The sequence below is a fragment of the Diplotaxodon limnothrissa genome, linkage group LG9 (assembly GCF_057381915.1).
Source record: "Diplotaxodon limnothrissa isolate DT_005_m linkage group LG9, D_limnothrissa_male_GT1.1, whole genome shotgun sequence".
NCBI lineage: Eukaryota > Metazoa > Chordata > Actinopteri > Cichliformes > Cichlidae > Diplotaxodon > Diplotaxodon limnothrissa.
In genome coordinates, this window is record NC_140604.1 from 12,863,678 (window position 1) to 12,883,517 (window position 19,840).

At 41.6% G+C, this 19,840-nt stretch overlaps 1 protein-coding gene across 1 annotated transcript; it reads right to left on the reverse strand.

The window, feature by feature from the left end:
* Positions 1-1,307: 1,307 nt before the first annotated feature.
* On the reverse strand, positions 1,308-11,707 carry LOC146625225 (myosin-6-like). Its single transcript, XM_085362143.1, has 36 exons — positions 11,516-11,707; positions 11,255-11,398; positions 10,998-11,154; positions 10,879-10,906; positions 10,673-10,778; positions 10,502-10,594; positions 10,228-10,291; positions 9,931-10,029; positions 9,627-9,730; positions 9,395-9,533; positions 9,189-9,307; positions 8,939-9,088; positions 8,672-8,842; positions 8,285-8,594; positions 8,120-8,196; positions 7,830-8,035; positions 7,361-7,484; positions 7,134-7,270; positions 6,792-7,047; positions 6,463-6,705; positions 5,922-6,098; positions 5,690-5,835; positions 5,508-5,598; positions 5,027-5,416; positions 4,260-4,386; positions 4,037-4,155; positions 3,758-3,954; positions 3,478-3,661; positions 3,228-3,393; positions 3,014-3,138; positions 2,594-2,902; positions 2,288-2,491; positions 1,917-2,213; positions 1,721-1,825; positions 1,535-1,630; positions 1,308-1,460 (listed from the first exon to the last, which is right to left on the reverse strand). Exons 1-36 carry the CDS (start codon positions 11,699-11,701, stop codon positions 1,308-1,310), a joined length of 5,799 nt encoding a protein of 1,932 aa, XP_085218269.1. The 5' UTR covers positions 11,702-11,707.
* Positions 11,708-19,840: the final 8,133 nt, after the last annotated feature.

A 19,840-nucleotide genomic window follows, 5' to 3' on the forward strand; every position in this document is an offset into this window, starting at 1 on the left:
TTACGCCCCCAATGTAGGCCCGCATGAAAGTCTGGGATCTGCAATGGAAAAATGGAGATCTGAGTCACTGTAGGCATCTTGACACTCAGAGTGCCTGCCGGCTGTTTGGTATGAGAGCTGCAGATCACACGTGAGAGCAGTATTAGGTTGCACCTGACAATAAACAAACATGTTTTGGTCTCTTTAATATGAAGCTCCAGCATGGACGCAGCCATGTTGGCATCAAACAGGAGAATGTTTTGTTACTGCAGGTGCAGCTATTCAGCAGAGATTAACAAACGAGAAGGACTGCTTTGGAAACGGTTTCAGTTACAATAATGTTTTTTCTTCTATTGTTTTCTTTATGAGATTATGTTGTAAGGTAGGTAACCTTTATATCATGTAATTAATACATTTACTTTGACCCTATTATATCATCAATATTGTAACCCTCATGACAAGCAGTCTGTTTTTGAAGTATTTCCACTCATTGTTTTTTCTGTTTTACTTGGATTCAAGTAGAATTTAAGATTTATTCACAAATTCACCCTAAACTTTGTAGTTTAGAAAATTTAGAGAGGAAAAAAAATGTTTTACTTCATTTCCTCCTTCAGTATCATGGAGAAATGAGTCCATGTTATTTGGCTATCCAGTGGTGATTATGTGCTCTTCATTTCATGCACTGCTTTATGTGCGAGACTGCAGCGCCCTCTGGGGGAGTCATCTGTTACTGTTAGAAAGAAATGCCATGAAGTCGTAAGATAAGCATGGCCGTTATCGTGCTATAGTTGGATCACAGGTGAGCAAAGACACGCTTTAGTTTATGAGCAGAATAAACTTGAGGTTCAAAGTTCAAGTTCATCCAGAGACTTAATATTTAAATCTTCACTGCCGATGCATAACTAAAAAGAAGTTTATTCGATTTCTTTTTATTGGTCGTGTCTGACTAGCTGTGCTGTTTTTACAAGTCTGCACTCTTATTTTCTTATATTTCAGAAACATCCAAAGGTTTGTGGAGGCTCGAAGACTAACTCAGTTGTCGTTTCACGGTTGTGTTACTGTGGTGGAGGTTTTGCATGCTTTTAACTGTATTATACAAATACACAGCAGAGAATAGTGGTGCATTCAGAACTCGTTTATTCTTTATTGCACTCAGGCTACATGGACAATAAGAGCTACAGCACTACATTTTAACTGCAGCCATGAAAACCCGGTGAGTGGTGGGTTTACTCTTCTCCTTTCTGTAAAGACAGAAACGATGATCACATTTTAAAGTGTTTTCTGTTTGTTTTCAAAAGAATTACAGCTTTTTAAATAAAATGTTGGACCTATTTTGCATGACTGACCTTAGCTCCGGAGTCACGGCTCTTCGCTCTCAGCTTGTTGACCTGAGACTCTGCTATGTCGGCCCGCTCCCCTGCTTCCTCCAGCTCGTGCTGCAACTTGCGCAGCTTGCTAAGGTTTGCATTGGACTGCTCCTCCTGAAAATGAAGACAGGAGTATGTAACTCCAGTGGAGGCTCATCCATAAATAAAGCTTCTATAATTTTGCTTACAGCCTCCTCTGCAGCCCTCTTGTAGGATTTCACTTTCAGCTGCAGTTTATCCACCAGGTCCTGCAGGCGGTTCAGATTCTTCTTGTCCTCCTCAGTCTGTTAAATCATTACACAGGACGTGCTGCTCATTATACCAGAACCTTTATTTATTTTTTGCATCACAGAGGAACAGAGCCTGGAGTTTACCTGGTAGGTCAACTCTTTGATGCGCCGCTCATACTTCCGGATGCCCTTCACAGAGTCGCTGCTTTTCCTTTGCTCAATTTCCAACTCATTTTCCAGCTCTCTCACCTGGAAAAGAAGCCATCAATTTATCCTTTGTAAGACTGTTAAAGTCACCAACTCCTCTATTTTACAGCACTCCAAGTTCTGAAACATTTACCCTGGACTCCAGCTTCTGGACCTGCTTCTTTCCACCTTTCATAGCTATCTGCTCGGCCTCATCCAGGCGGTGCTGCAGATCTTTGATGGTTTGCTCCATGTTTTTCTTCATACGCTCCAGGTGGGCACTGGTGTCTTGCTCCTTCTTCAGCTCCTCCGCCATCATGGCAGCATCAGTAACGGCCTTCTTTGCCTTCTCCTCAGCATTTCTGCATTCCTGCACAGCCTCCTCCACCTCATTCTGAAGCTGAGCTGTGTCACTCTCCAGCTTCTTCTTTTGGTTCAAGAGGCTGGTGTTCTGCCGGGAGAATCAGGCAGCTTTAGCACGCAATATTATCTTGCAGGATAGCGTTTGCAGTGTTGCAGACATACCTGCGAGTGCAGCAGCTGAACTCGCTCGCTGACATCCAGCAGCTCCTGCTCGGCCAGCTTCCGACCCCGTTCGGTCTGCTCCACCAAAGCCCTCAGCTCATCGAGCTCAGCCTGCATCAGGTTGTTACGTCTCTCCACGATGGCAATGTTCTCCTTCAGGTCATCATTGGCACGGAGAGCTTCATCCAGCTGCAGCTGTGAGTCCTGTCGTGATAGAATTTAAAATGATAACATTTTCCAAAAATGTATCTCAGGCTTTATCTTGTTTCTCGGTTTAAAAATGCAAGTAAGTAACTGAAGCATCACCTTCAGGTGAGCGTGGACTCCCTTGAGCTGCTTCTGAGCCTCTGCTGCCTGCCTGTTAGCCTGGCTCAGTTGGATCTCCATCTCATTTAGATCCCCCTCCATCTTCTTCTTTAGTCTAAGAGCCTCGTTTCTGCTGCGAATCTCAGCCTCCAGCGAGCTCTGCAGAGTGTCCGTCACCCTCTGATGGTTTCGCTTGGCCTGCTCCATCTCCTCGTCCTTCTCCGTCAGCTTGCGCTCCATGTCAGCTTTCATTTGATTGAACTCCAGCTGAGCTCGAAGGATCTTACCCTCTTCATGCTCAAGGGTACCCTGTCGGAAATAGTAGATGATGGTCTCTCTCTCATAGCATTCGGAGTGAGAAAATTTAAGAAAGGCAATAAAGCTCATCCATAAAGTCATATTTAAAAAAGAAAAAATCACCTCAGCTTCCTCCAGAGCAGTGTGTATCTCTGCCTTCTCTTGCTCCAGCTGTTTGCGGATCTTCTCCAGCTCATGGATGTTTTTTCCTCCCTCACCAAGTTGCTCAGTCAGGTCAGAAATTTCCTCTGTAGAGCAAAGATTCATTTAGTGGTACCATTTACTCTGTCCACTGCCACGTGAAAGGATAAATCGTGTTCAAATGATATCTTCCAACCTTGGAGATTCTTGTTTTCTCGTTTCATGGTCTCCAGATGTTCCAGAGCCTCTTCATAGGAGTTCTTCAATTTGAAGAGTTCAGTGCTGAGAGAACGAGCATCCTTCTGGGCACCTTCCAGCTCAGCTTGAGACTCCTCATACTTCTGCTTCCACTCAGCAAGGACCTGAGTGAATACCACAAAAAGTAGTTCATTTTATATGTTCAATTTTTAGTGGCATGCTAGTTTTTCTTTCTCGTGTGATGTTACCTTGTCAAAGTTTCTTTGCTTCTTGTCCAGAGCAGCAGCAGCAGCATTAGATCTCTCCACATCCACCATCAGATCCTCGATTTCACCCTGAAGCCTGTGTTTGGTTTTCTCCAGGGAGGAGCATTTTGCATTAGCAGCTTCCACAGCTTCCTCAGCATCCTGTAACCGTTGAGCTAGCTTTTTCCTAATAACAAACATACAACAGAAGTTTCAGATCATCACAGATAAGATGGATAAGATACTAATAAGATATCACAGGGAATTCATACTGAGTCCTTACTTTGCTTCTTCCAGCTCCTCTGTCCTTTGGATGGCATCAGTTTCATACTTGGTTCTCCACTGAGCCACCTCAGAGTTGGCCTTGGACATGCTGCGTTGGAGCTCAGCTTTGGCTTCCTGCTCTTCCTCAAACTGCTCCCTCAGCAAATCACAGTCATGGCGAGCAGACTGCACTGCATGGGCAAGTGCATTCTTGGCCTAGGATCAAGCAGTAGTAAGTCAAGTCATTTTGCCAGTAGATATTTAGTTTTGTATTTAAAAAGAAACAGTTCTTGAATACCTTGACTTCCTCCTCCAGCTGCCTCTTGAGGTCTTCAATCTGCTGGGTATATGAGAGCTTCGCTCTGGTCAGCTGGGACACCAAAGAGTTCTTCTCCTCCAGCTGCCTGGTGAGCTCACCTGCAAAATGAGGGTTTATTTTAGTTTTTTTCTCTCACTCCTATCCCCATTGTTCCGAATGTAATGGTGCTCTAGCAACTTGGACCTCTTTAGGATCACGTTACCATTTTCAGTTTGAAACTTTGCTTTTTGCATTGTGAAGTCATTGATGGAACGTTGGGCCTCCTCTGATTTTGTCTTGTATTCGCTCACTTGATCCTCCAGAGTGCGACACATTTTCTCCAGGTTGCTCTGAGTGAAAGGATTTCCATATTAGAATGTAAGCTGTTATATCAACATGTACCATTATACCACGAATCACATTAGGAAAGCTATTGTTTCCTTATTTACACCAGTAAGATTGTCAGCAAGTTAGAGCTAAACCCAAGACAGTTAGCCTAGCTTAGCATTAAAACTGTAAGCTGGTAAACTTAGCATAACAATGTGCTGAATTACACACTGATCACAGAAGGCTAATGGGCCTGTAATGACAATGTAAGCATGCTAACTTGTTAAGAAAAAAGTTTTACTATATAAGTTTGGTTTGTCACCGCAATAATCACAACTGAAGAAAAAATACAGAGGCTAAGGGAACTGGTGTCAGTTTTGGAGGGAGACTGTTTAAACACCATCTTAAACAGCCATCATAAACCAAAGTACTGAACATGTCAATATGGGTTGACCTGCTTATGCTTATGCAATCAGTGTATAAACACTCTTATGTAACTTAAGTCACTAATATTAAAATTGAAAATGCTCATCACACTGATATAAGAGTGATTTTGATCTTTAGGGGTTACATTTAGTAAGACAAATTAAATTTTTACAAAAAAAGACAGCAAAAAATGTAAAACATTGTCAAAAAACCATTTGTTTGCTTTGGACATCTTACTTTAGCTTTGGCAAGCTGCTCCATGTTGGAGACGACGTCATCCAGCTCCAGTTTGAGCTCGCTCTTCTCTTTCTCCAGCTTCTGCTTGACTCTTTGCAAGTTGTCGATCTGCTCACCCAGATCAGCCACGCTGTCGGCATTCTTCTTTCTCAGTGCGGCAGCAGTGGCTTCATGTTGCAGAGTGGCCTCCTCAAGGTCCCTGCGCATCTTCTGGAACTCGGCCTCCCTCTTCTTGTTCACCTCGATCTGGGCAGCGGTGGCTCCTCCAGCCTCCTCCAGCCTTTCGCTGATCTCCTCCAGCTCCCTGGCCAAGTCAGCCCTCTGTTTCTCCACCTTGGCCCGGGCAGCTCGCTCTGCCTCCAGTTCTTCCTCTAGCTCCTCAATGCGGGCCTTGATTGAATTTACCAGATTCATTAAAAAAATTAATATAGGACTCACAAAATAAAGACAAAATAAGACATAAATAAAAACCCGCTGTTACCTGTAACTCCTTCAGTTTCTTCTGGAGCTGAGCACTCATTGCCTGCTCATCCTCAATTTTACTGAGATGCTGACTAATTTCAAAATCCTTCCTACATTCAATGACAGTGTTTTAGAATTAGTAAGCAGCTTTTTTTTGTCAAACAGTGGGTTATTTCTGTGATTTTTAAAGTGTAGTGTTACTTTTTGAGTTTTTCCTCTAGCTGCTGCTTGTCATTCTCCAGATCCATTATGTTTTCTTGGGTTAGCTTCAGGTCCCCTTCCAGTTTTCTCTTGGCTCTTTCTAAATCCATCCTCACCTTCTTCTCTTGTTCCAATGATCCTTCAAGCTGAAGGGCAAAAGAGTTACTCCATAATCTCATTGCAAGAATTTGACAGCTTATCTCAGTGAAATATCTGCGTTTAATAGGCTTACGTCATCGACTTGCTGCTCCAGCTTGACTTTGGCCTTGGTCAGAGAGTTGACTTTGTCTTCCTCACTCTGCAAGTCATCCAGCGTTTGCTGGTGGGCCTCCTGAAGAGCTTTCTTCTCTTTGGTCAGCTTAGCAATGATTTCATCCAAAGCTGCCATTTCTTCAGTCAGATTTTTCACCTTAGAATAAGATCACAGAAAGAGTATTTACTCTGGTACATGGAGACGTTTTTCACCACATAAAAACTCTTTTAAACGCCAATGAATGATTTGTAGTCCATCCATGATAACAATAATCTGTGGACATTGACGTGACAATTCCACCTCATAGCTGAAGACAATCAGTATCAGCATTCATTCAAATATGTGTTTATGGCAACCGGATCAAAGTCCAGTGATACTCGCTATCAAATCCAAACTATTTTAGTTTTAGAATAAAGAACAGTTAGTCTGAGACTCTATAACACTGAGCTAAAGGGTGGTAAAATACTCATCATTATAAGTCGTTTTATATTTTGTGAACATGATTGGATGTGTTTCATACCTTGTTCTCAGTGGCATGCTTTTCCTTTTCCACTTTAGCCAGAGTCAGCTCTAAATCATCAATGTCCTTCTTAAGCTCTGAACACTCATCCTCCAGCTTCCTTTTCTTAGCAGTTAGCTCTGCATTCATCTCCTCTTCATCCTCGAGTCTCTCTGTCAGCTCTTTGACTTTAGCCTCAAGCTGAATCTTGCTCTTAATCAGACCCTCACAGCGCTCCTCAGCATCTGAAAGATTGTCTTGCTCCTAAATGCAAGAAATTAAACAGTATTGTTATTTATTACAGTTATGTATCACGTCCACGTACGTTTTAGATGACTAATGTATCTTACAGATTGGACTTGGAGCTGTAAGTCATTCTTCTCTTGGAAAAGGGTGACCATTTTTTCCTCCAGCTCCTTCTTGCGGGCTTCAGATTTGGCATATGCCTCTTTGAGCTTTGTAAACTCCTCTTTCATGTTTGCCATCTCCTTCTCAGTCTCAGCTGATTTCAGCAGAGGTTTAATCTTAAAGAACATCTTCATCCAGGGCCAATTTTTGACGCCCATGAAGGCACGAATGTTCCACTGGATCACGAGTAAGGCATCCCTGTGGGATGTATCAGACAGTTCAAGTTCATTTTTATCTTAATGTAATGTTATCTTCATGTTAAATATGAAGACTTTGGCACCAACCTGCGCTCAACAATTTTCTGGAACTCAATCCTGGCGAGCAGTCCTCTGGATCTTGCTTGAATTCCAGTAATGATGAGAGCGAGGCGATCATCTCTCATCTCTTCAAGAACACCAAGCAGACCAGCTTTGAAGAACACCTGATAGTGACAGAGTGGTTTTCATTGTTTTTTTACTGCACAGAAAAAAAGTTCAGCCTTTTCTTTGTTAATATAGCTGGCGAAACAAACCTTCGTGTGCCCCAGCTTGTACTGCTCGTGATCAATATCCAATGACCCCAGAAGTTTTTCTGAGGCTTTTTTGTTGTCAATGAACTGCCCTTCAGGAATAGCACTGGGGTTCAAGATGCGATATCTGAAACGATACAGCCATAGCATTATTACAATAACTGAATGAAGTGGAAAAAAAATAAAGAAGAATAACAATAGGAAGGCAAACAACCCAAAGTGTGGGGTTACAATGTGTTTCCCAGCATTTGCCAGCAGCGCCAGAGAACAGGATTTCTGAAAGTTAGTGTTTTTGTCTAAAAGCCCCTTGAGAAGGGAAACTACAATGTTGCAAACAATTGCTAAAAGCAACCAATAGGGAAAACGTGTCAACCTTAAGCTGCCAGGGGAAAAACGTTTAAGGACTAGAAATATATGAAAACCTTCTATCGCTGCTATTGTACGAAAGAACAACAGATGATGTTTTTCTTGCCTTTGTTTGAAGTCTCCATACTGAATCCTGTTGGGAAATCCCTTCCTGCAGATCCTGATCCCTTCCAGCACACCGTTACAGCGTAGCTGGTGCATGACCAGAGGATTCTCCATCGCCCCAGGAGTCTTGGTCTCATTGGGGATGATGCAGCGCACAAAATGAGGGTGAGTTGACCTGAGGTTGGTCATGAGTTTATTCAGATTCTCCTGTAAAAGTAAGAAGGAAATCATCAGTAGGTCCGCACTGTAGGCTAAACCTACAAAACCTTCCCAACTTTAGGCATTTTTTACCCTGTGCAGCGCAGACACAGTCTGGAAGGAAGAACCTTTCTTCTTTCCTCCCTTTCCCTTGCCTCCTCCATCTTGGGCTGCATGGAGTTACAAGTTATATAAATATCACTGTGATTTTCTTAAATAATGGAAAATTTACAGAGCAAAAAACCCAAAAGTGCTTACTGGACTCTGCACCCGCATACCCCATGAACAGCATTGAGAGTAACTTCAGAGTGGACTTCTGATAGAGTCCAACCACGGTCTCATTGAGCGGGTCCTTGTTCTTCTCCAGCCAGTTAGTGATGTTGTAGTCAACAGTACCAGCATAGTGGATGAGAGAGAAATGAGCCTCTGCTTTTCCTTTAATAACTCTGGGCTTCTGGAAGTTGGGACTTTTACCCAGATGGTTGTCATACAACTTGGCTTTGAATGTCGAATCTGAAGCTTTGGGGAACATGCACTCCTCTTCAAGGATGGACATGATGCCCATGGGCTTTAATAAAGGATGGATAAGATGTTAGACTATTATACACAAAAGCAGTCAAAATGACCAAGTTTGAACACACCAACCTTTTCAATGAGTTCAATGCAGGCTGCCAAGTCCATGCCAAAGTCAATGAACTCCCAAACGATGCCCTCTTTCTTGTACTCTTCTTGCTCCAGTACAAACATGTGATGGTTGAAGAACTGCTGCAGCTTCTCATTGGTGTAGTTGATGCAAAGCTGCTCGAAGGTGTTGAACTAAAAAAGTGAGAGTCAGATTTCATATACATTATACAGGAAGGACATTTTTCCATAAATATTGTGTAAGATGTCCTTAAACCCTTTAACACTCACATCAAAGATCTCAAATCCAGCAATATCAAGCACACCAATGAAGTACTGACGAGGTTGTTTGGTATCCAGAGATTGATTGATTCTCACCACCATCCACAAGAACATTTTCTCGTACACTGACTTGGCCAGAGCACCGATAGAGTAGTACACCTTAAAAAAAGAAAACATGAAAGCAATGAAATCAAAGTTTAAATTTGTTGTATTCTTTAAGTACTCACAGAACTGTGAGGTTCCTTTTATTTCATCTCACCTGCTGCACACTTTGACCTTTGGTGACCCACTCGTTGCCTACTTTAACTCTTGGGTGGCACAGCCCCTTGATGAGGTCAGCAGAGTTTAGGCCCATAAGATATGCCGCTTTGTCGACATCTGTAAACGGATGTTGTATTAAAGCATTATTTTCTGTAGTTATACTGTTATATAGTTACACTGCTGAGGTTTTATTTCTGTTCTGACCCTCAGTGCCATCAGGCTCCGCTTGTTCTTCTCGCTGCTTCTGTTTGAATTTCATGTTTCCATAATGCATGATGGCACCGGTCAGCTTGTAAATGCCATTCTTCTCCTCTTGGGTGAAGCCCAGGACATCAAAAGCTTCCTAAAACAAGAAAATTGCATTTCCGTTTGTTATTGCTGAATATGTATATAGATTTGAGGATTTGTATTTTCCACTATGCTCTGTTTCACTCACATCAGTAGCCATCAGCTCTTCAGAATCATTGATAGAAGCTACGGTTGTTTCTCCTTGGGAGATGTAGGCGTAGTCATAGGGGTTGTTGGTGATCAACAGCATTTCTGCCAGAGAAAAGAAAGATTGCAATCTATGTGACTACGTTCTGCTTTATTCTGGTATGGACAGTGGATAAAAAGACAGGAATTACACATAGAATACACGGGTAGTTTGCAGTGGGAAAATACAGCCATGCTATTGGATCTGATCCTGACCACTTGGATTTTGGATCACCCTTCTACCCAGCCTATTATTCAGCACTCACCCAGCAGCTCTGGTTTCTGCTGGGACAGAATCTGGTAGAAGATGTGATAGTCCCGCTCAGCCTTGAGCTGATAGGTGACACGAGACTTCTCCAGCAAATCTATAAAAGAAAAAAAATGTAAAGGTAGAACAGTAATTGAATGCCACTTTGTTGAAACCTACAGGAAATCTCATCAAAATAGGAAACTAGAAAACAAAGTTAATGTAATTAAGTAGAACACATAGTGTGCTCTAAACACAGCACCATGCAAATCTTGAAAAAATTATTTGGATTATGATGATGTCACAGCATACTCACATGTCTCAATGTCAGCAGAAGACAATTTTCCACTGACTCCGAAGTGGATTCGAATAAATTTACCCTGTGAGGATATGTAGGATTGAACCCAGTGAGGACAGTGAAGAATGAAGAGGATATCCAGGATTTTGTAAAGCCTGCCTGAAATGTTCACTTAACTCACTGTTGGTGTTTTGTACTCTGTACTTAAATGTGTTGACATTTGTTAGCATAAAGAATGAAAGTGGAGCTGGCATGAACTGTAGAGCAGTTCCCTCAAAACAAGTGAACTCACAAATCTGGAGGAGTTGTCATTCCTGATGGTCTTGGCATTTCCAAACGCCTCCAGAGCAGGATTGGCCTGGATGATCTGATCCTCCAGGGTGCCCTGCAGATGTAAAGCATAGAAAGTTTTAGTCATCTAAACTGTATTTATAACGCTTTCAAAATATCACATCACACCGACCTTTTTCTCCTGTTTTTCATCCTTCTTGCCAGAAACCGCTGCAATGCTGGCAAAGTACTGGATGACTCTCTTGGTGTTCACAGTCTTTCCTGCACCAGATTCTCCACTGGGGATAAAAACCAGTGAGCTTGTGAGACATCTCTGTAACAGCTTAAACACAGTCTTGATAATAAAAAAAAAAGATCTGGTTATCGGGACTGACTTACGTGATAAGGATTGACTGGTTTTCTCTGTCTGCAAGATTTATGAGAATAAATGTTAGAAGTTATCTTTTTAAATGTCTCAGAGAGACCGTTACAAAGTCCTGTATACAAGGTGAACATACCAGCAAGCATATACTGGTAGGCATTGTCAGAGATGGAGTAGATGTGAGGAGGAGCTTCACTCCTCTTCTTTCCTCTGTAGGCAGCGACCACCGACTTATCGTACACTGGCAGCCACTTGTAGGGGTTGACAGTTACACAGAACAGTCCTGAGTAGGTCTGTGGAAGAAGATTTACGCAAGTTTTATTTGGTTTCTTTTAGATTAAGCTACAGATTCCATGCTATGCAGATATCTCCGGGCTTGTGGTTACTACTCACGTAGATCATCCACGCTGCGTAACGCTCTTTGAGGTTAAACAGCACAGCAGGTTCATGGAGGAAGGTGAACATCGCCATGTCCTCAATCTTATCGAACTTTGGCGGGTTCTGAGGATGGATATCTGCCTCCTTATGGGTGACGGTCTAAAAGGGTTTAACAAAAAGCTTAAATCAAACTGTAAAACCCATCAGGGGTGTAAGTTCATAATCTCAACTAATGTTTCAGTTTTTATTCAGCTGGTGTAAATATGACACACTAACCTTTCCAAACTCAGTTTCAACGGTAACTTTGTCACCGTCCCTGCTCATGACTGAGGCTTTGACGTACTCCACCTCGGGGTCGGGTACAAAGCAAAACTTTTTCATGTCGAAAGGTCTGGTCTGAGCTTCCAAACGCTCCTTCTCCGACTTTCTCAGGAAGGAAGCTGCCGACCCAAACTCCGCCATGATGGCGTCACTTGACATCCTGAAAGCTGCGAGGCAAGAGTGTGGGTTTAAAAGCGTGTTGGTTACATCTTTCTTGGATGGTATTGGGAGAATTTGTAAGCTGATTTAATTGTAATGTATTTCTGCAAATAGTTTAAAGGTAATAATTAGTAATTATATCATAAAAATGTTGTTAACTAAGAACTACGACCACAAGCTACAGTAGTACAGACATAAATGTCATTCTGAGTCTAGTATAACTTTGTTTTGAAACAGGAAAAGCATGGAGCTGTTTACCTGTTTTCTCTTCCTTTCCCTTGATGAAAGTTTACTGGGTCTCTAGAAAGACAAGACGACAAAAGGAAATGCATTTTCAGTACATGTCCTTATAGTTATGTTATTATAAAATGTGTGTATGCTTACCTGTAGATGGTGTGATTCTGTCCATTCTCCCGTCTCTCTGACCTCCTCTTTTTATACATCCAGGAGGCAGTGCCTCAGCACACAGCCGCCCTAAAAGGCATGATGCCAGAACACAAAGGGATCAAAAAAGAAACACCTGTATTTGGAGATAAAGGTGTGGACAAATATAGCCATCGGCTATTGTAGCCGAAGCTTAATTAGCTTGTCCTCTATCAGCATCTGTTTTAGTTCTGTCCTTCAATTGTGAGAAAAGCAAGAAAATCACTTAAAAAAAACATTAAAAATAGCTCTGACTCTTATATGAATCATTTATGTTATTTTCATTATATTAAACCCATTTCCACACATTTTATTGTCTTAAATGAGAATCATGTTTTTTTGTTATTAAAGTCTAAATTCTGTTATTAGTTTCTTACGTGCCTCGTCACTGCTACTGTAAGCACTGTCTGCGTGTCTTGTGACTGTGGTATTGTCTTCTATTGTCCTGGAGGACAAAGATAAACCCTGTGAATTTTTGACTTGGATTCCTTCTGGTAGTCCTTTGCCTCCCAGTGGGCCTCAGATGACCCTCCTCCATCTATAGTAAAAGGTCGGGAGTGACAGCTGCTTGCTTTCAACGGTCTAAGTGGCCATGCTGTAAGGAAATACATTTAGCACACAAAGGACACTTACTACCTCCCCCATATAGGCGTTACTAATGACACCGCAGCCAGTGCTGTAAATAAGTGTCACATTAGCAAGAGAAGATCCTTAAATCACACGTTTATTGAATGGACCACCTGAAGCCCTCCTCAAGAAGCACAAAACCTTTCGACATTAACAACTTCACACTTTGAGGTTCACCGTGACCTTGTGGGTCTTGACAGTTGGCTGTCTGCACCCAGCGCACCACTCCTCGGCACATCGCAGGCGGTGCTGAGTTTCATTCCCAGCTGTCTTGTGTCCTTCTGCAGTCAACACTTATGAGGAAGCTTGACAGGCCTTCCTATACGCAGCAGCCGCCCTGGTGGGTTGTTCGAGCTGCTGCTTGAACATACAATGAGCAGCCGAAACATCAAAGCCTGACAGGTGACGTGAATAGCGTCAGTGTTAAAGTGCATTGTTGTGGATGTTACTTGATTACCCAACTAAGCATTGTTGCAAACCAAACATACACACACAAACCTGAAGGACATTGTACCAAAAAGGAAAAACAGAAGAAATTTTCATGAAAATTCAAGGAACACAACAAAGAGCTGTAGGCCCACACTCCCCAGATCCCAGTCCAATCAGGCATAGAGATGCACTCTGCAGCCCACAGCACCCAGCAGGCTCGATGCCAACAAACTGGTGCTAGACACCACATGACAGGTACATTGTTCATCAGTCAGAATAATATTACACATGTTCTTGCTCCTCTTGTTCTGCAGATTAAAGGCCTCTAATCAGAATTTCAGGTGTCTATGAAGCATGCATTTTTTAAGATAGTGAAAGTGCTGGTAAGCATTTTACATAAATTCATCATGAATGTCATGATAACTTTGGTAACTTTATACAAACACTCACTTAAATCTTTTAATTAAGGGTGCTGAACGTTGCACATTGCCTGTTAACTTTATCTTAGTGATCATGATCGACTACAACTCGTAGTGTTTCTTTAAAAAAAAGGATTGGTTGGCAGCACTCATTGGATTGACCAACACTCAGAAACATGCAAAAGTCCAATGAAACCAGTGAAGATCTAAGAGGGAGAATTGTAGATGCACAAAAGTTTGGATGGTCTCTATGTGCCATTTCTTCTTCACTGAAGAAGAAGCTCCTGCTTCAAGCTCGACTGAAATTTGCGACTGCCCACATGGACGAGGCAAATGGCTCGTGGAGAAAAGATTTATGGTCAGACCAGACAAAGGTTAAGCTATTTGGCCATAATGGCAAGAGGTATGTTTGGAGAAGTAAAGGTGATGTTTTCAGTCCTAAATACACTGTACCAACTGTCAAGCATGGTGGTGGTCCTGTTTTGCTGCCACTGGTACATTGCACATTGCAAGTGGATGGAATAATAAAAACAGGAATACCACCAAATTCTTGAGCTTCAACACCTCAAATCAAACGCTAAATAGTTTAACCACAACCAATGTTGGGTATTCCAAGAGGACAACGATCTCAAACTCAAACCAAAACTGTTTTAGGATGGATAAAACAGGCTAACATTAAGCTTCTCTAATGGCCTTCCCAAAGCCCCGACCTCAACCCCTTTGAAAATGTGTCAACTGCAATCATTCCACCCTATGACATTCCTGCCCACGACACTTCTCCAGTCCATCTTTAATAACCTGAAAAGTTGGTTGATTCCCACCTGACTCCAGTCTTTAAACTCTGTTATTTTTATTTTGCTTTACTGTCAAGGAATATACAGTGCCAGCATACTACAAGTGGAATACAATAAATATACATCAGGTTTACTATTAGTTGCTGCTTCCCCAGCACAATAATCTTGAAAACAAAGTGGGCAAGTGTTTATAGCCTGTTGTTTTCTTCCTTTTGTCCTTGAGCTCTGAGATGGCAGCATGACGTTCATAAAGCCTCTACAAATGTCACTGGCACCGAAACTGACAGCCAAGGCATAGTGGCACACGATGTCAGACTTACTTAGATCCTCACACTCACTGGCTTTGTGCCATTTCTCTCCACTTTGCATAACAATCTAGCTAAAAGAGGAGTCGATGAGATACAAAAAAGAATCTGTTTTATATTCAAGTCGAGCTTTTGTTCATTTTTCTGCATGTTCACACTCTAAATCCAATCCAAATTTGAGTGTGAGCATTATCGTGTTTGCAGCTGTTGTTCGGCAAGGCCAGGTCACCACCCTATATACTGGTACCGTAACTGCTACTTCGTTCTGTCACCCCCACGCTTCATCTTGTTGGCCTGACATTGTTTCCTTCCATTTACCCTTGAGGACAAAGATAAACCTGTGAAATTGTTTTGGGATTCCTTCTGCCGAGCTTAAGTCAAAGCAGGCACTCCATACGGCCACAGCCCCTCTCAACAGTGACGCAAACCATCGTGTGTGTGAGCGCGTGAGTCCTTTTCAGTAATCATCACAGCCTCTTGAGTAAAAGATCAGTTTCTGTCATTGTAAAGATAAATACCTGATATGATCATGGTGGAGAAATCGTTTGAATTCACAAGTGTCTGCTGCTGTCACCAGGATCACAAGAAGTATTTCTTCACCGTGCAAAGTGTGAGACTGTCTACACAGTGATAATTTCTCTTAGACTTAGAGAAGGAATCTTCTCTTCCAAGACCCCTGCACTGTATAACAAGACTCTTTCAACACTTGAATGCTCCACATTCAAGGGCCTCACCTCAAGTAGTCTTATTAGCCCTTACATAATGTTCCCTGTCAGTTCCACACTCAGCTCTCAGCTGTCCTGTACTGTTTGAAGGGTCAGCTAACATGCTCTGATGTTCTCCTTACATCAGCTACCTTGGCTGTCTGCTTTATGTACAGCAGCTTCAACTTCACCTTGTAATGCACCTGAGTGATGATACTGTATACAGTTGTTTGGAGATAATACAGGATGTCAGAACAGGGACTAGGAGTGAAGGTTGTCAGGTCTCCAGTTTTCCAGTGGAATTTAGCTGCTTTAGGCATATTAAATATTTCCTTTTTGGGATGTATTTCATTTACATATCTATTATTTTCTTAAACACCAATGACATTAGATACTTTATGTAACCTTTTGTTGTCTAAGTCTTCAAGAATGAAAACCCCAACTGGAACACTAGGTGATCAGAATATATTATTTTTGTTTATCAATATTCTTACCAAGTCTTAGCAATTAGGGAACTAAGAGCACATCAAAAACTTGCTGTTTTTTGAAAGTCCTTATTTTGCCATCCTCCAGATTACAGGGTTATGATCTATGATGAAGTTTGGAGGCTTAAACCCCAACAAACTTTGCACAAACACAAACACCTGCATGACATTTATACTGGCAATATCTAACTCACAATACCAACTCTGAGTATCCATTCAGTTATTTTTCTTTAACTGTTATTGATTAAGAACAGCAGGTGCATGAGATCCCAGCTTTACTGGGTGAAAGGCAAAATCTGGATGGATCACCAGTCCACCACAACGCTAACACAAAGTAGTCCAACTGCAAGTGGTGTTATCAATCTGATCCCAAGTAAATACAGGGCGAGTGTTGCCAATAACAATACAGATAGCATTATTATTGACTACTAAAGGCAGCTTGTGTAGGGCAGAGCCATGTGAAGGACTTATGAGAAGAATTATCAATTTGTATGCCACTGTCATTTTTACTTTTCACAATATTTGCCAAATATTCAACAAATAAACTTTTTCATCTTTTGCCAGATAAAAAATCTGCTATAGTACATCCTACAGAAATGCACTGCAATTGTTTGTCCATTTGGAAGAACTAAGTAGTGAAAAGAAGTGAGCAGTGGGAATGTGCAGTCACTTTATGAGGTGATAACGTGGTCCTGCGCAGGTGGAGAGAGGATGACAACCCGTGTTCCCCATCTTGCCCGGAGTTCTTCATAAGACAGCGTTAACAGTGTATGTTTAGAGCAGCACTCTAACCTTGAGGGCATTGTTGCACTACAAGGGTGGAACATACCAATCTTTGTTAAGATCCTCAACCTCAGCTGTCATCATAGGCCTCTGGTGCCGGAGCTGTCTGTCTGCAGAGACAGACTGAGCCAGGTGACGTGCTCAGAGACGACTGCCTTTCTGCGGCTGCACTGAGATGCATGTGAACTGAGGTTGGGTATGACAGAGTATTAGGGCCACATTAGTTAGAAAACTATATTGCTGATCATTTCGAGACTAAAGTCGAAAATGTATTTTGAGAAAAAAGTTGAAATGTGGAGATTACCTTTGTTGATTCAAGAAAAAATTGCACACTTGCTGTACACTCTACAAATGCCTTGTTTAGGTGATTTAGTGAAACAAATCGATCCTCTTTATTGGGTGTAACCATCGACAACCTTTCATCTGTCCATTATAATCCATTTCCAGCTTTTATGGTTTTAAAAGCAGGTCTGTTCACAAACCAGAACCTGATCAACAGCACTGCATCCCATCATATTCACACAGTTTCTAAAGTTGTATTTTGCCATTTTGATACTATAATGAAACCCATAAAGGCTGATGCTCCACACACTCAATAAACTACATTTATTGCTCTTTTTTTAAATTCAGCATGACAGCTGTTGTAGCTGTGCTAAAGTGATTGGAAAGATATTTTTCTACTGATCAAGTCAGATTAGGAAGCAGTGTTTCTTTTAAAACCCAAGTGTTTTTGTTCTGAGAAATGAAGCCTGTTCCACTCAGCAAGCTGCTCTGCTGCACAGCTCAGCCAGATGACAAATGCATTTAAGACCGCAGTCAAGCCGACAAGGGCTGAGGCTCCATCCAGCCAAATGCATTGCTTTTTTAATCAGCACAGGTATCAATTAGCCGTGATGAACTTTGAGAGGCAACACAAACACTGTCTCTGTCTCTTTGGTCGACATTCCACAAAAAAATCATTCACGTGTCATTTGAAACATTTATGATCAGTTTCAGAATTAAAATGTGTTTTTCTGTTAGTACACAAGACCGTTTCTAATGGGTCATAACAAAAATCTTTTGATTTGATTTTCCTGTTACTAACATTAAATACTTCAATGTAAAATGTGTTTGTGCTTTCAGAATAAATTATGATTTTAAAAAATGCTGTAACTGATAAGAGTGGCTCACTCTTGGAACATCTCCATCTTGTGGTCACAGATTGCATTTGTGCTGATCTGAGGAGGAGCTTTCTGACAGATTTGTTGATGAAATAAGTGGAATATTTGGTCCCATGCACATCATAGGTCTACAATAACAAACAGTTCAAATTAAAATAGCCAGTTTGCAGCTTTAAAAATCAGTGTTTTATAGTAAAAATGAGAGTTTAAAAAGACTTAAACTGATCCATCACCCTGTCCAGACACCTTAAAGGACCCAGAGGATTAACAAGTTGTTGAGAGGCTAGATGACGATAGCTGTCACTGTCCAAGGAAACAACTTACAATGTGCTAATTGTGAATAATGTAAAGGGATTTCTTAGCAGGATCATGTTGTATCACTTGAGAAAGTCTTTCAATGCCACAAATTCACACCTCGGGTTTAGCTTTGACCTGGCCTCCCAACAATGTCTCAGCTGTCTGCATGCTTCTTTGTAGCCTTATACATGAAAACACTGCATTGTGGTATACTGAAGAGAGGGCTGTGTTTGACTTGGGATTTTAACAGATGTTGAGGGTTTTTTTATTTATATATATTTTTTCATTTTATATGTTTAAATTTTCATCAGGCTAAACACACTAATAGGAAGAATATCATATCCCCAGGCAAAACGAAGCCCTGAACCTGCATTCTCGCTTTAAGCCACCAGATGGCGATAGCCGTGGTTGCAAAAAGACTTGGTCCTGTAGACGTCTAAAGGGGAGAATAGCTTTTCTCTCTTGACCTCTGTAAACATTTTCCTGCTGAGCTGACCATTCTTCCAGAAGCACATGTGTGAGCTCAGACTCTGACACTTGATGAGAAGGCCTGGCTCGCACTCTCCGCTCTAATTCATCCTAAAGGTGTTCTGTCAGGTTGAGGTCAGGACTCTGTGCAGGCCAGTCAAGTTCTTCCACATCAAACTTGCCTTAATGGACCTTGCTTTGTGCACTGGTGTGCAGTCGTGTTGGAACAGGAAGGGGCCGTCCTCAAACTGTTCCCACGAAGTTGGGAGTATAAATTGTCTAAAATGTCTTGGTATGATGAAGTAGCAAGAGTTCTTTTCACTGGAGCTGAGGGATGAGTCCAGCTCCTGAAAAATATTATTATTATTGATGCAGGAATAAATAACAAGTTACCGTTTCAACGAATTTTAGGGTGTCTTCCTCTCTCTTACATGCACATTTATTAAAATTATTACAAACATAGAACAGTCTTGCCAAGAGGGGTCACCGGGGGGAGCAGCACATTTTTTGGGGGGGGTGGGCATATTTAGAAGTGAGGAAGTTGCACCTGGACAGGTTTGGATGGGTGAGTGAGAGCTGCTGCTACCAGATGTGTCTTAGGGCTGCAGGAGCAAAAACTGCTATTCAGAAGAGAAAGAATGTGTCATTTCACTGAAAATTACATTTTACACTAATAATTTAATTTCTCTGTATTACATTTTAAATGCAAGTACTTCCAGTTGAGTTTGCACTCTTTGCAGTGTCAGATGGTTTACAGAAAGACATGACAGTAAGTGACCCAGCCCAACTTCTGTAAAGAAGAGCAAAGCTAAGACCTTAAACATTAAAAAAGCCTTTTGATAAATTCTTTAATGGTTCATCGCTGAGGAAATGCCTCTTACGTTTTTGTAATTCTCTTTCACACCTTCACACGTAAAATAATAAAAACAAACCTGAGAGATTTTTATTATCAACTTAGAATGTTAGTTGTGTCCGATGCTTTATGAGCTTTTGGACCGTAGTTCTGACACGTCTGACTTTCAGCAGCTCTTATTCACTGAATGAGCTGTTGCCATTCTTCCTTTCACTGAAGCGTAACTCGAGCTGGCTTTTTGACGATCTCCTTGCTATTGTCCTCGATGACAGATAACTCACAGAGTCTCAGTGATGCCTGTCAGAGATGCCCATCTAGCAGTTATGAATAAAACTTAAAGTCTATTCACAGCTTTTATCTAAAAATTGTACCAT

What these genes read in the sequence shown, in the direction of transcription:
- LOC146625225 (XM_085362143.1), bottom strand. Translation starts at nt 11,701, where the DNA reads ATGGCGGAGTTTGGGTCGGCAGCTTCCTTCCTGAGAAAGTCGGAGAAG. An exon ending in AGCTGGAGGAGGAAGTCAAG is followed by an intron (nt 3,955 to 4,036) that starts GTATTCAAGAAC and finishes GCTTGATCCTAG; the next exon opens with GCCAAGAATGCACTTGCCCA. An exon ending in TCCAGAAGCTGGAGTCCAGG is followed by an intron (nt 1,826 to 1,916) that starts GTAAATGTTTCA and finishes CTTCTTTTCCAG; the next exon opens with GTGAGAGAGCTGGAAAATGA.